The following is a 14,019-nucleotide window of genomic DNA, read 5'->3' on the forward strand; positions in this document are numbered from 1 at the left end:
TGATAGAAGACTTATGGAGAACTCGCGTGATTACGATTTTAACAGGAATTATCAGCGAAACGCGTTCTGCGCTGATCTTAGCTAAACTAACATTGTTTAACTGTCCAATTTACATTTCGTGATTAGGTGTTATAGAAATTTATTGTTCTGAACTTGACGTTTTTTTTGTACTCTGAAGAGAAATTGCAGATGGTTGATAAAATTTATGAGTTAATTAAAAGGTACTTTTGGAGAGGGATGAAGTGTAACAGCCTCATTTTGACATACAATGTATAGGGAATGTTTTAGAGTAGTTGTTATTACCAATGTATTGTAAATATAATGTTAACATCTTGCGACTGTAAATGTTCGTTCATAATTTTTAGTTTGTGAGTTTTCAAACTTTTTAACTACCAACATATCAAATTTCTAAATTCGTCAATTTCTGATGTGAAATGTTCATAAATTTCAATATTTCAACTCCAAATTTCTGAATTCCTAAAACCTCAAATTCCAAAATTTTCAAAATCCTCGAAAGCCATCTTAACCATCCGAAAGTTATTTCTTTGCGTTGCACGGTGTTTCAAATACCGCGCCAAGCATCCCGTGCATGCAACGATCTCTATCCACATAATTATCGCGAAGGTGCCAGAGCAATTTTTCTGCGGAGAAATTAATTACTCTCTCGTGTTTAACGGAAGGAAAAGGTACTTTGAATATCCAACGAGCGTGCAACGTTTAACGAAACATCCGGATAATAATCAAGCTATAATAATACGATTTAAAAGAAAAAGGAGGAGCGTTCAATGCGGGATCATTGTATTCAAAGAATCGCTGTTTCATTGCAGAGAACAATCTTTCCGCATCGCATGAAACGAGCGCGGAATTTTCAGATTGAAAGAGAAATTTTCTTTCGGCGGATCGATCTGATAAAATGTCGCTTTCTCGAAAGCGAAATCGGATGTAAAAGGATGGACGTGAAAACTCGCGTGCGTTTGCGTGGATGCCGGAATATTTGCGATTTGCAACTTTAATTATTTATTACTGTACGAATTCGTACAGTAATACATACACTTACACCTTTTGTTAACTTGGTACAGTATAAATCAACCGTTCGTTACATTATAACACATAAAATAACAAAATAGTAACTATTCTAGTACTCTATTATTACTTCAGTACTATTATTACTTGATACTCTATAATTAGTGAAATTAAACTTAACCTGAAATTGAATATCTGACTTTCAACGGAAAACTACCGGTGAGCAATTAAACGATTACGTTGATAACTGCCCACACTATATAATAGAAACCCACAAATACAACAGAAACGCTAGAGTAGTTTAAAATTACCAGAGTAAGTGGAATACTTCTCGGACATAACATGACAGTGGCCGTGTTAACAAAGCGAAATAAAAATCTGTACGTTGTATAAACCCATAATAATCAGCGTTGAAGGTTAATAAAGGAACGTACAGGTATTAGAAGAATTTCTAACGCATGCAGATTTCACGCATGAATTATAGAGACGTTCGTTCGAATTCAGGTAATTCGTGTCAGTCTAACTTGTTCTTCGGAAATTATGCAACGAGTGGCTCGCAAAATTTCTTGCAGAGGCGTTAAAACATTTGCTTGATTTTTATGGTTTTAATGTAACTACCACATCACGGTTCGTCGGTCACAAACCACTTTCTCCGTGATACTCGAACAGGTTATCGGTTGACACTAGGAACTCTAGTCCACTCGCTATCAACGGCCATTGGACAACGGATGAACACCGCGAACTGTTAAGTTTGTGTAACAGGTTATTAACTGGTAAATCTCGCTCGGAATAGACGTTAAAGTGTAGTTTATTCGCGGTTAATAAAGCGAATCATTAGTCCATTTGCAATATTTCAAAGTAAATCGATTTATAAGTGACGGAGGAATTACGTCGATCGTTATGGTTCACTTGGAAAAATTCGTTTCCTGTAGCGTTGTAATGGCGGAAACTGTATGCACAATACCATGGTACAACGATTTCTCTTGGTGTTCGCCATTTCGTAATGGGAGAATTTTAAACAAATGAGTTCTCCCTTTTTTTATGGAAACGGAATAATGAATACACGATATTTTAGGCGTTTAATAGTTTTAGTCCTCGTTTATTCAATGCCTTGCTGCGAGCTTTCATATGAATCAATTTCCGCATTTACGGTTCTTGAACGGTTCTTATTATGGATGCATAATACTTGATAATGGTAGCAGTATTTAATATGTAAATATATGTACAATGTTTGGAAGAACCAAAATAAAAATAAAAGGAGAATAAAAACAACATGAAAAAACGATATTTAAAAATTGTAAAACGGTACGAACCATGATAAGTAGATCACCAAGTCCTTGCAATCTCGTCCTTTTAAAACGTGATAAACAGCATGTCAAGGTGCGCTGCAATTTGATATCGAGTAACCGGGAGCCATCGAAATAAATTCACGACGCGATTAATCGTCACTTTTTTCGCACGTCTCTTTTATTATTTACTTTCACCGTCGTTTAACGCTGTCAACGAAGGAAAAACGATTTATCATTCTGTTACGGTGTTATCGGTTTGTATATGGTACGCCATGTTCGTATCGTGAGTAATATTCCGGCGCGAAGAACGATCGAAAATTACGAAATGTTTGTATGTAAAAGGGAATGAGCAGTTCGTGATACTGTTTCGTTTACATTTTTAATATTTCACAAAGCAACAAAATGAAAATTTGCACCTGTTCACTGCCTATCTTATTACACTTCAATATATTACACTTTTGCAGCACGAACACAAGTTACCACTTCAAAAGAAACCCTTAAAATTGGAGGGAAAACGGTTGAACTTCGGTAAACTTCGGATTATTCGGTTACCTTCGGATGTCTTCGGGTTACCCAAAATCAGTTGCGCGATCGACGTCGGAAGCTTGTGACGTAGTGTCGTTTTTGCGTGTAGTGTCAGTGTCAAGTTGAAGAGGATATTTTTGAGAAGAAAATGAAGTTTTGCAAAATCGAGAGCTTACAGACTTCTTCCAAACAACAACCATTAACGCAAATATCAACAAGCACGAAGTTATTGAAAGAAAAGTAAGCTATTCACTTTGTAAAATATATTACATAAACTACGCGATGTGCAGAATTTTTAACGTGTATTCTTTTCGTAAAGAGTAGAAGTTTTTCGAGTCCTTTTGTTTTTTCATTCTTATCAGATTATTTATAATTTAAGACGTTAATCTCTCATCTATTTATGTAGATATGTCTTTCTCGTAATAACCTGTATCATTTTTTTCGATTATAGTTTAACATTTTGGCTATGGAAGTCTAGAACAATCTATGGCGTCGCGTCGTCGAACATGTCACGTGATCCGAATGACAGCGAAGAGAAACGGCAGTACTCGAGGTAAGTACATTAATTTACCGCAAATTTTTCTATTACACTAATTTTATTATATTAACTTTCCTACGCTATTTATTGACTCTGAAAATAGTAGTTTCGCTACTGGTTTAGAATAATATCTCCACACAAATTCTTGTGGGATTCTTGTCCAACACAATGCATTCTTTAACAGATTTACTATTTAATTGAAAGTATAATTTAACCTAAAACGATTAAATTCGCGCAAGCATCTATTCGGACAATTGAGGCAGTACTTTAGTCGGAACATATTTAATGTTCACTTGGGAAAAAACTCGATTAGTTTCACTGAAACTTTACCATTACCCTGTCGTGAAATTTATCTACAATTAGAAATGTAATGCATTGTGTAAGGTAGCGATATTACAAAACTTCTTTTAAAAATATTCATGTTATGTGTTTTCATAATTGTTTGCGCGTATACTAGATTTCCAAATTTTTAACTTTCCAAATGTCGTTCTCGACATTGCAGACGCTTTAAATCTCTAAATTCCTAAATGCTCGACCTTCTAAATTTCAAATCTCTTAATATTTTTTATTTTGAAATTCTCAAATTTGCAAATGTTCAAATCACCAAATTGTCATATTGCGAAATGTTTGAATCTTCAAATTTACAAATGCTTAAATCCTTGTATTCAGAAATTCCCAAATCACAAAATTCTTAAATTTTCAATTTCGTATGTTTCCAAATCTCCAACCCTTCTAACCCCCAAATTTCTAAGTCTCCCAAGTTCCAGCTCCCCAAATCACCAAATTCTTAAATTCCTAATTTGCTACGTTTCTAAATCTCCAACCCTTCTAACCCCCAAATTTCTAAGTCTCCCAAGTTCCAGCTCCCGAAATCACCAAATTCTTAAATTCCTAATTTTCTACGTTTCTAAATCTCCAACCCTTCTAACCCCCAAATTCCAGTTCCCCAAATCACCAAATTCTTAAATTCCTAATTTTCTACGTTTCCAAATCTCCAACCCTTCTAACCCCCAAATTTCCAAGTCTTCCAAGTTCCAGCTCTTCTAATCCTCATATCCCCACATTTTCAGCACTCTAAGTCCCGAAATCTCCCCAACCCGTAACTCTGAAATCTCTCAACTTCTGACTGACGACCCTCCACGTCGCTCTTTTCTCGCGTTAATCGCGACCATAGATATTATTGCAGATTGACGTGATCGTAGATATTAGCGTAAGAGTAACGATAAGCCGCGTGGTTCGCTTGTTTCCACGTTAAATCTAGCCGGGCTATTGCGTAACGAGCGAATTGTGTGTTACATTTATTGCCGATCATTAGCGCACGCGAACGCGAATTCGTATATAAGTAGCATTGAACGGGACGTCATCAACTTTCACGAGTTTATAAACGCGTTACATTCCGACGTTACATTACGTTTGATGATTCGCGCGCGAAACATCGTTTCGCAATGTCCGTGCCGGGCGTATAGTGATTTCGACGAAGAAGAAGGCGGATGTTGTTCACCTGGTGCATGGGTGGAAAAATCCCGTCGCCTTATCGTTAGTTTCTCTCCTTGCGTCACGCGCGATTCGTCCCACGAGTCGATGCATAATTAAAACGCAACCAGTCTCGGGATATTCCCTTGCCCGATTGCAACCTGACACCGCGCTCGGTCCACTTAATTAATTGGAATCATATTAACCGGTGGGAATACGTTTTATCGATCTAACTTACGTCTTTATCTCCCAGTCGTTTCTTCCCCATTTTAGGTATAGCGATGATCCTCTAATAATTCGACGTCGCAACATCCTATTACAACAATCTCGAATTAACGCGCTTAATCAGATTTAGTAAATTTAGAGATTTAGGAAATGAAACTATTATCGTATTTCTGTAATACTGAATTAAATTAGAAATTACTTTTGTACCTAAAATAGCAAACTGCAGTTTTGTATTAAAAAATGTTTTTAAATATATTTCAGTAATTTGGTTTATCCTGTGTACAAGATGTAACATGTACATATTTTTATGATACTGATTTATGTGTTTGTGACACAAATTTTGGAAGTCACAGAAATATTATAAATATATGGAAAATATATAAAAATAGAGCAAAATCTGCATTGGAAATTTTCTATTTTAATTAATAGCTTACATTAACCAAGAATAAAAAAATCTTTCGTTAGTAATAACTTAAGGGTTAAATAGCGTTAACCGTAACATTATATAGATACTTGAAGAAATCTGTCGAAGTGCCAGACATTATACCGTAAAATAGTTAATTTAGTATTCTAAGCACAGATAATTAGAATCTAAGTTAATTGGTCTTAATTAGACGGCACAGCCTGCATAGCGAGGTAATAAAACGAAACCCGAAGATACGATATACAGGTTTGATGAAAATTATAAGGAGATGAAAGCGGTCGATGTGATTACAGGGGCAAGTCTGTAATTGAAACCCACTGTTTCGTAAATAGCTATCATAATTAATTAATCTACTTAGTTGCCCGTGGGTTCTTCAATTTGTATCACCAGCTATTAAGCTTCTATTAGTATGGCTATATAGGGATCATTTAAATTCATGCAATTAGATATACGTCACCATCTGGTAATAGTTATCTACCTTTCAACGCCTAATTGCAATCACGGATCGGCAATAATTCTTCTCGACCAATTTTAGAAACACCGGCAATCTTTCTGTATACCTTCTCCACGATCAACGAGCTTCAGCTTGTGTTAATCGAAAACTTACATTTTCTTGGTTAAAAATATTCATTTTTCATGTACAGAAATTTCGGATTTAGGAGCTTAGGAATTTAGGGATGTAGGAACTTAGGAATTTAGGGATTTAGTGTTTCAGTGATTTAAGAATCTTAGTATGTAGAAATTTAGAAATCTAGGAATGTAAGAATCTAGGAGTCTAGGAATCTAGAAATCTGGAAACTTAAGAATTTAGGAACTTAAATATCTTGGAATCTAGAAATTTAGGAACTCACAAATTTTCAAATTTTCTTCGTAAAAAATTTTGTTCCTATTTTTACATCTATTTCATGCAATACCATTCACCGCATATCGATGTGCCAAAATATAAGTCCTCTAATTTCATTTCAAAAAACCAACACCCTTTCCCGTCTCCCGGTTCCTTTCTACGCCGCGTATTGCGTTAAATAACCGTTAATCAAATCGATCGCAGTTAGTTCGTTTCACCAACGATAGATATAATCAAACACCACTGATGCCTGTCATTTAATATCATTCTACGCACGATTACTTTTACAATTTAGCAACAGCTAGAATCGCGATTGGTACCTTTATGAACGTCGAGCAGTTGTCTCGGTTATCTCGATAAATCGGAATCACCTGTGGCGGACTAACGATCGAGGTGTTAGGATGAGATGTCGCAATACTCCCGTAAAAAATGGGGCTCACAGGTGCAGCCACGTTTAATCGCCAGATATTTCATAATCCCGTGTACCCTGATGCTTAACGAAAACCCATTATTTCCTTCTTTCGTTCTAATTAGCTGTCGCGTTTCTTCGCCGGCCATTTGTTACGCCGGGACGGAGCTAAAGTGCCGACAAATGTCCGTTGCCATTTCCTTAGCTTTTAACATTTTGAGGAATAACTTTACGTTATTCTGGAATATTTTAAGAAGGAGAAATTGATTTACACTCATTGATAGTTAGACATGTGTTTCGATATGTAAGTTAGAGTACATTGAAAGTTAGAATAACCATTACGTAAATCGTGAATTGATTTATTTATGGAATATGATATTTTTGCATGGTGTTCAATACATTTTTCTATGCAAAGATTCATTGATATATATCATGTTACATGGTAAGACATAAAAGAAGGTAAACCATAAATTTATATCCGAGTTCCATAAAGAACTAAATCAGTTCACAAATTTATTATCGATATAAATTCTTGTTACTTTTACGTCATAACCAAAGTTATATGGCATAATGTATGCACTTTCATGTAACTGCAGTAAATCAACGTCAAAACTATTTTTGCGATAGATGTTCAAATAAATTGTTAAAAATATTTCAAAGACAGGCATTTGCGTTCTGACGGATTTATTAAAAATCATCGTGAAATGAAAACACTGTAAGAAAAGAGAACGAAGAAAAAAGTGCACAAAACTAACAGACATACTTATCGATAATTTATAGGAGTGCTATGAGAAAGGTAAACGAGCAAAAAATAACTGCCTTAATTATAATGCTTCATTGTGGTTTGTTTTCTACTATTCAGTTTATCGCTTTCCCTGCGAAACATTGGGCATTGATTGAAATATTGACCATTAAAGTCAGCCATACTTCCTTAAGATATATTGTGCGAATGCCTTTGTATGCAAGTAGGAAGAAGGAATAAATTAAGTAATATTTTTTTATCCTCTTAATCGATTCAAGTGATTAAAGCTTTCTATTATCACACACCATGCTATGCTATTCCTATAACTACTTTCGTATGATTAAACATGTCCATTATTCATGTATGATCAAGGATCGAGCTCGTAGAATATTAATTTATTTTAATTTCTTTTTTAAATTTCACGGTGAATTACGCTCGTTATTATCACAGTGAGATTTTCAAAGATGCATATCAACAGAGTGTATCAGCGGGGTGAGATTCGTGATAAGAGTAGTATATCGGGTAGCTCCGTCTCCCTTTGGCGCAGCTCGGGTCCCACGATACGTCTGACGTTATATGAGTGTAGGTAACTATAGTTATAGTTTGGGAGAGTTATAGTTTGAAGATTATAGTTGAAGAGTTACAGTTTGTAAGATCTCGATTTCGTCTTCAAAGTTTCTTCTCCCATGGCAATGAGTTCCGTCTACGACGAATTCTTTTGATTTCACGCTCAGAATTGTCGTAAGCGTTACGTGTTCATAAAACGGATGACTCAGGGGAAATATTGAATCGAGACTCTATAGAAGAGTGGAGGCTGATTTCTCCGCTCGAGGACGATCCGTGATCTTGCACGATCGAGGACGAGCAACACGGTGCAACGATCTTCAATGACGTAATCGACTCGTCTGAACGATCCTCGGCCGTCTCACCGTTTGCTCGCCGGACGATGATGCAAGTTTTATTAACCTAGACCACGAGAAAGACGCGCCGTGAACTTGAGTTTCAAGGGAATCCTCTGGATGCCTTCCAGTCATTATCGCAACTTGTCGCCGGCGACGATGCAAATCAATTAAGCATTTCCTTACTCGTGTATCGAGAGAAATCTTTCGAACTAAATTGAAAAGTCATTTCGTTGAAATGTCTGAAAAATGTCGGAGTAAAACCTACGCAAATTCATTAAACTGTCGTTAGTCCGCGGTTAGTTTTTCGTTAATTCCGATAAAAAGTTGTGTATCGTTACATCATCGGTATTTGTAATAATTACTTGGCAGGGTAGGCTGGAATTTCTCGTGCTTACTAAAAAACTAGAACGACGAAAATTAATACCTTCGCACCGGCAGTTACGGGGAAATGTTCAGCGCGGATCATGATTCGTGTTTAGCATTTGGTACGTCGCATAATCTATGTAATACGTGTGGGGAAATGGACTATGGTAACGCCAACACTTTCTTACTCATCAAACTCCTTCTAGTATTACACTATTATACATATATTCACATACTTATCGGTATAAAATATTGTGGATTTGTATAACGAATAAATCTTCATATGTACAATTTATGCAAATCTACACAATGCCTTAATCAACAACATTCTCTACAATTTCCAGTCAGAGTTAACTACTTCAAAGTTAAGATAAATAAAAGAGTGTTCAAATGTTAGGATAAATGTAGTGATAAATTGTTCAAATTACAGTCGACATTGAACTCAAGTCTGTGTTGAAATGTGATTCACGTTGATCAGGTAGGTAAAATGTGACAATGAACAGCAACACGTGACTCAACGTTTAAACTAATTCGATAATAAACTACACGTTTGATACTAAAATTTCTATTAAACTGCTAGTAAAACGCTGCGAATTACACAACAAATAAAGCATACAGAGTATTAAAATCGACCACCTGGTACGTGCTGAACGCGTCCAGTTGACCGTTTACTTCTGCCCGTTCTCCAACGTTAGAAATGGCCAATATATGTGTCTTTCGAGCAAGGATCAGGAAAAGGGCAGCTATGAAACGGTGGCACACACGATCACGGATATTATCTAACCTTTAACGTCGGTTAGATTCGACCAATCGTGAAGCGAGGAGAGAAAACGGCTGGAGCGGTCAGTCGGAGCGAGTCGCGTGCTTGTTGAACGGCTCCGCTCAAAACCTCGGGCTCGATCGGAACGAAACGGAACCACTTTTACGTCGCATTCTTGGCATTGAAGTGTCTCTCGTACCAGGCCTGCCTCAGGGTGGGTGTGGCACCACTCCACCTCGTCATGTATTCCGTGAACACCAATCGTTTCGCTACGACACACACGTACCCACACAACACCCGCGAAATTCAATGTGTCTCGAGAATGTCAAAGAAATCTAACGGAGGAAGGTTTCACGTGCTGAACATAGATCATAAGCGATTTTCGAAGCGAAATCGATTCGCTCAAGTAGGGAATATTTGGGGAAATTATTCGAATTTGATATTTTGGCAATTTAGGAATTAGGTAGTTTGGAGATTTGGAAATTTAGGAATTTGGGAATTTTGGCGATTTGGGAAGCTTACTGTATCGGCGTGCAAGAATATTGGTAGAGATATTAATATGTAGGGATATCGGGGCGTAGAGATGCCGGCACGTAAGAATATCAGTACGTAGGGATATCAGCGCGTAAGACTATCGGCCCATAGGGATATCGGTACGTAGAGATATTAATATATAAGGATATCGGGGCGTAGAGACACCGGTACATAGGGTTATCAACGTGTAAGAATATTATCGCGTAAGACTATCGGCCCATAGGGATATCGGTGCGTAGAGATATTAATATGTAGGGATATCGGGGCGCAGAGATGCCGGCACGTAAGAATATCAGTACGTAGGGATATCAGCGCGTAAGACTATCGGCCCATAGGGATATCGGTGCGTAGTGATATTAATATATAGGGATATCGGGGCGTAGAGACACCGGTACATAGGGTTATCAACGCGTAAGAATATTATCGCGTAAGACTATCGGCCCATAGAAATATCAGTGCGTAAAGATATTAACATGTAAGGATATCGGGGCGTAGAGATACCGGTACGTAAGGATATCGGTACGTGGGGATATCAATCCATAGGGACATCAATGTGGAGTGATTTTGGTACGTCGAGATATTAGTATGTAGATATTGGGGCTATCCAAATCCAGAAGTATTTGAGTGTAGGTACATCAAATTGTAAGTTATATTGGCATATATCAATGCTTATAGTATCTATGGCGACGTAGCGTCATTAGGATTTAGAAATATCGAAATTTAGAAACATTTCTCCAGAAATTTAACAATTCAGCAACCTTTAGTACTTAAAAAACAAGTTCAGTCATTTGAAGTCTTGAAAACGTGAAAATTCAAAACGTTTGATATTTACTTTCAGAAAAGATTGCGAAATGGGAAAATTTCCTTCTTATACGACCTATTGTATATAATTTCAGGCTATATTGTATAAACTGCTCATGTCGAGTTAATATTTACGTCGCATGTAAATACCTTATCCTATATTGTTTCAGTTTTCTAGAATCATCTAGATTCTCACCAGCGAACGATTTGCCAGTAGAATATTGCGTATTTAGTTACATACTTTCAGAGGACACCGTGCGAACGATCGTATCAAGGAAAAACCATAACGTTATTCTGCAAATCGGTGTACGATTTGTTTGCTCCTTGATGGAGAGCAAAGTTAAGCCGTAGCTAAATGCTAATTGAAGAGATTAACGAGTGAGAGGAGAGATCATCGCGGATAAAGCTTTAACGTGCGATTCAATAGAACCAGATGTTTCGACTGCTACGGTTAGATAAGTTTTATACGTCTAAAAAGTTCGATGTTGTTTGCGACTTCCGGAAAGTCGACGCTTAGAGTTTCAACCCTCTGTTTCTTCGGTTACACTCTCTACCCTGTTTGCTACATAACAAGGAAACTTATGAATTATTTGTTAAATAATGCTCGTAGAATTGTTTGTTGAATGTTCATAGAATTGTTTGATGAACAAAGAAACATTATGCGAGGTAAACGTTATTGTGAGGTGATCAAAGCAGTTCAGATTTCGAACGATGCAATAAACGCGTTACGTGGGAAACGAATTAATGAGCATAGTAGGTAGATGTGTGTAAATCACACAGGAGCATGGAATATGAATTATTGAGAATATCGGAAATTACCTTCTGCTTTGTATTACTGATGCAATTCTAATATTATTTGATGTTTGCTGTGCTAGCAGCACTTTCAAAGTAGATGTATGTATTAAATCTAAATACAATGAGAGGTTATCTAAAGATATATATTTTGAATTCAGGAGCACATAATATTACCTGTCAAGGTGATAAGTTGATTAGTTAGAGTTCGCTTTATATTTAAGTGTGAGTATATTTCATTTTTCAACCTGGTTATTTTATTTCTTTCTATGAAATCAGAAATCTTTCTTATACATAGTTTGGTGAGTTTGTTAAGTTTCTTTGGTATTTTGTAGTTACGTATTTCGTTCTAATAAATTTATGATATTAATCAACAAGTAGCCAATCTGATAATATACAATTAATATACGTAATACATCAGTTAATATACCTTCTTTGAATTAAGTATCACTGTGAAACTATTTCTATAAAATTTCAAAATGCATTGTATAATTTCCTTATCACACAACGAACCATCGATAGATGATGTATCGATAATGCTGGGAATCTTCAGCAATCGTTCAAAAGATGATCAAACGCATCTTTCTCAACTCTTCGTACACGGTGTTCTTTTTTATCAAACTTTCACGATCGATCCATGTATTCCGTTAAAATAAATCGTTTGTGGTTCCCATACTAACATTACGTAAACGAAGCTACTTGCGTTGTTCCGTAATGTGTATTATTACTCCTCGCGATTAAAAGGCCGTTTTAATACCGCCCCCACGTAACACTCACAGAAATGAACATCATACTTATTATGTATCGTTCGAATCACGGTAGTGTCTTGTTTCATCTGTTCTTGACTTTATGATTCCAAGTGAGTCTTATTTCAAATTGAGGTATTTGGGGATTTTGGCATTTACGGGTTTAAGGTTTTCGAGATTTTGGGATTTTTGGATTTAGGGATTTACGGGTTTAAGGTTTTAGGGATTTTGGGATTTTTGGATTCAGGAATTTATGGATTTAAGGTTTTAGGGATTTTGGGACTTGGGAATCTAGGGATTTGAGAATCTAGGAATTTGGGAATTTAGGGATACGGAAATCTAGTGATTTAGAAATCTAAAGAATGAGGAATTTAGAATATTAGGAATTCAGGAATTTGGAGATTTGCGAATTGGAAGTGTGAAAATTTGCAAATTTGTGAATTTAAGGTTTTAAGGACCTTGTTGATTTTAGTATTTGAAATTTTAGGAGTTGCAATAATACAGAATTTAGAAATTCAAAAGTTTAGAGACCTAAGAACGGCAAAATTTGATGATTGGAAAACTTGAAAATTCACGAATTTAAAAATGCATTTAATTTTTTGAGCTTCAGTAAATTAAAAAATCTAAAAATCGAATAATTGAAGAGTCTGTAAAAGAGAATCTGAAACCTCGCCCCCACGTCACGTGAAGTTTGACGATCATCAAAATGATTGCGCGCTGATGTTTCACTAGACTAGAGTTCTTACTTTAAAGCATTTTGCGTTGCAAATAGTTTACAAACTACTTGCAGCGAAACGCTTGTATCTGTCGTCTAACGGAGCAACGTGGGATCGGATGCGTGTCTGATCAAAGATTTTCACCGGAGCAACCAAGACTGTCGTCACGCATGATCTAAGCAGAATTTTAGTCATGTTCTGCAGTAAAGATATTATCGTTGTTTATCGTGAGAGTCGCAATCTCGTGAGAGCACTTTCCGAACACTGCTTGAACGATTCGGATGATGGTTCTTGTCTTATTTTGAAACACAGCATGCGTTTAACGTTGACGATTTGTTTCGATATCTTATCGATAGTAATAATGTGATGGTGTCTCAGTTGGATAGATTTCACGTTACTGCGATATGAATATAATCGTTTCTATCGATATTCTAAATTGTTGGCAATATTTTAAATATGATATTTTAATGATTAGTTAGCACGTAACTGTATATATCTTCATCTGTTTGAGGATCATTAATCAAACTCCTTTTTCATTTTCCAATTCTTAATCTTAATATTGATAAGATCAGTTTGGTATGATATTTTCTAATCTACAAACTTTCACGTTTTCTAATTTGTTTTCCAGCTTTCCAATGTTTACACTTTTCAATTTTTATATAGGAAGTTCTTTCGTTGAGAGAGTCTTTTTTGTTTATACAGGGAGTTTCATGCAACTTAATGTAATTATAATGTACACTGCAAAATGCAATTGCATATTTACTGGAGTTACGTGATTTCTCGATGAAGAAAGAATCGATTTCTTAAATTGCGCCGCATTTAAAAGTTACAGTTATACGGTCGTAAACAATATTAATAGTTTGTGAAGTATTTTAACTGCCTTGGTGAAACATGCTTGTAAGCATTCCTTCAT

The 14,019-nt window shown here is 36.1% G+C and overlaps 1 protein-coding gene across 1 annotated transcript in view; it reads left to right on the forward strand.

Annotated features, from left to right (window-relative positions):
• Positions 1 to 2,923: 2,923 nt before the first annotated feature.
• LOC100879475 (uncharacterized) overlaps positions 2,924 to 14,019 on the forward strand; it is a 128,215-nt gene continuing 117,119 nt past the window's right edge. The window contains exons 1-2 of the mRNA XM_012279216.2: positions 2,924 to 3,077; positions 3,289 to 3,390. Of these exons, the coding sequence (XP_012134606.1) occupies positions 3,324 to 3,390 (67 nt within the window). The 5' untranslated portion in view covers positions 2,924 to 3,077; positions 3,289 to 3,323. The remainder of the gene's footprint in view (positions 3,078 to 3,288; positions 3,391 to 14,019) is intronic.

This window comes from Megachile rotundata, chromosome 1, assembly GCF_050947335.1.
Source record: "Megachile rotundata isolate GNS110a chromosome 1, iyMegRotu1, whole genome shotgun sequence".
Taxonomy (NCBI): Eukaryota; Metazoa; Arthropoda; class Insecta; order Hymenoptera; family Megachilidae; genus Megachile; species Megachile rotundata.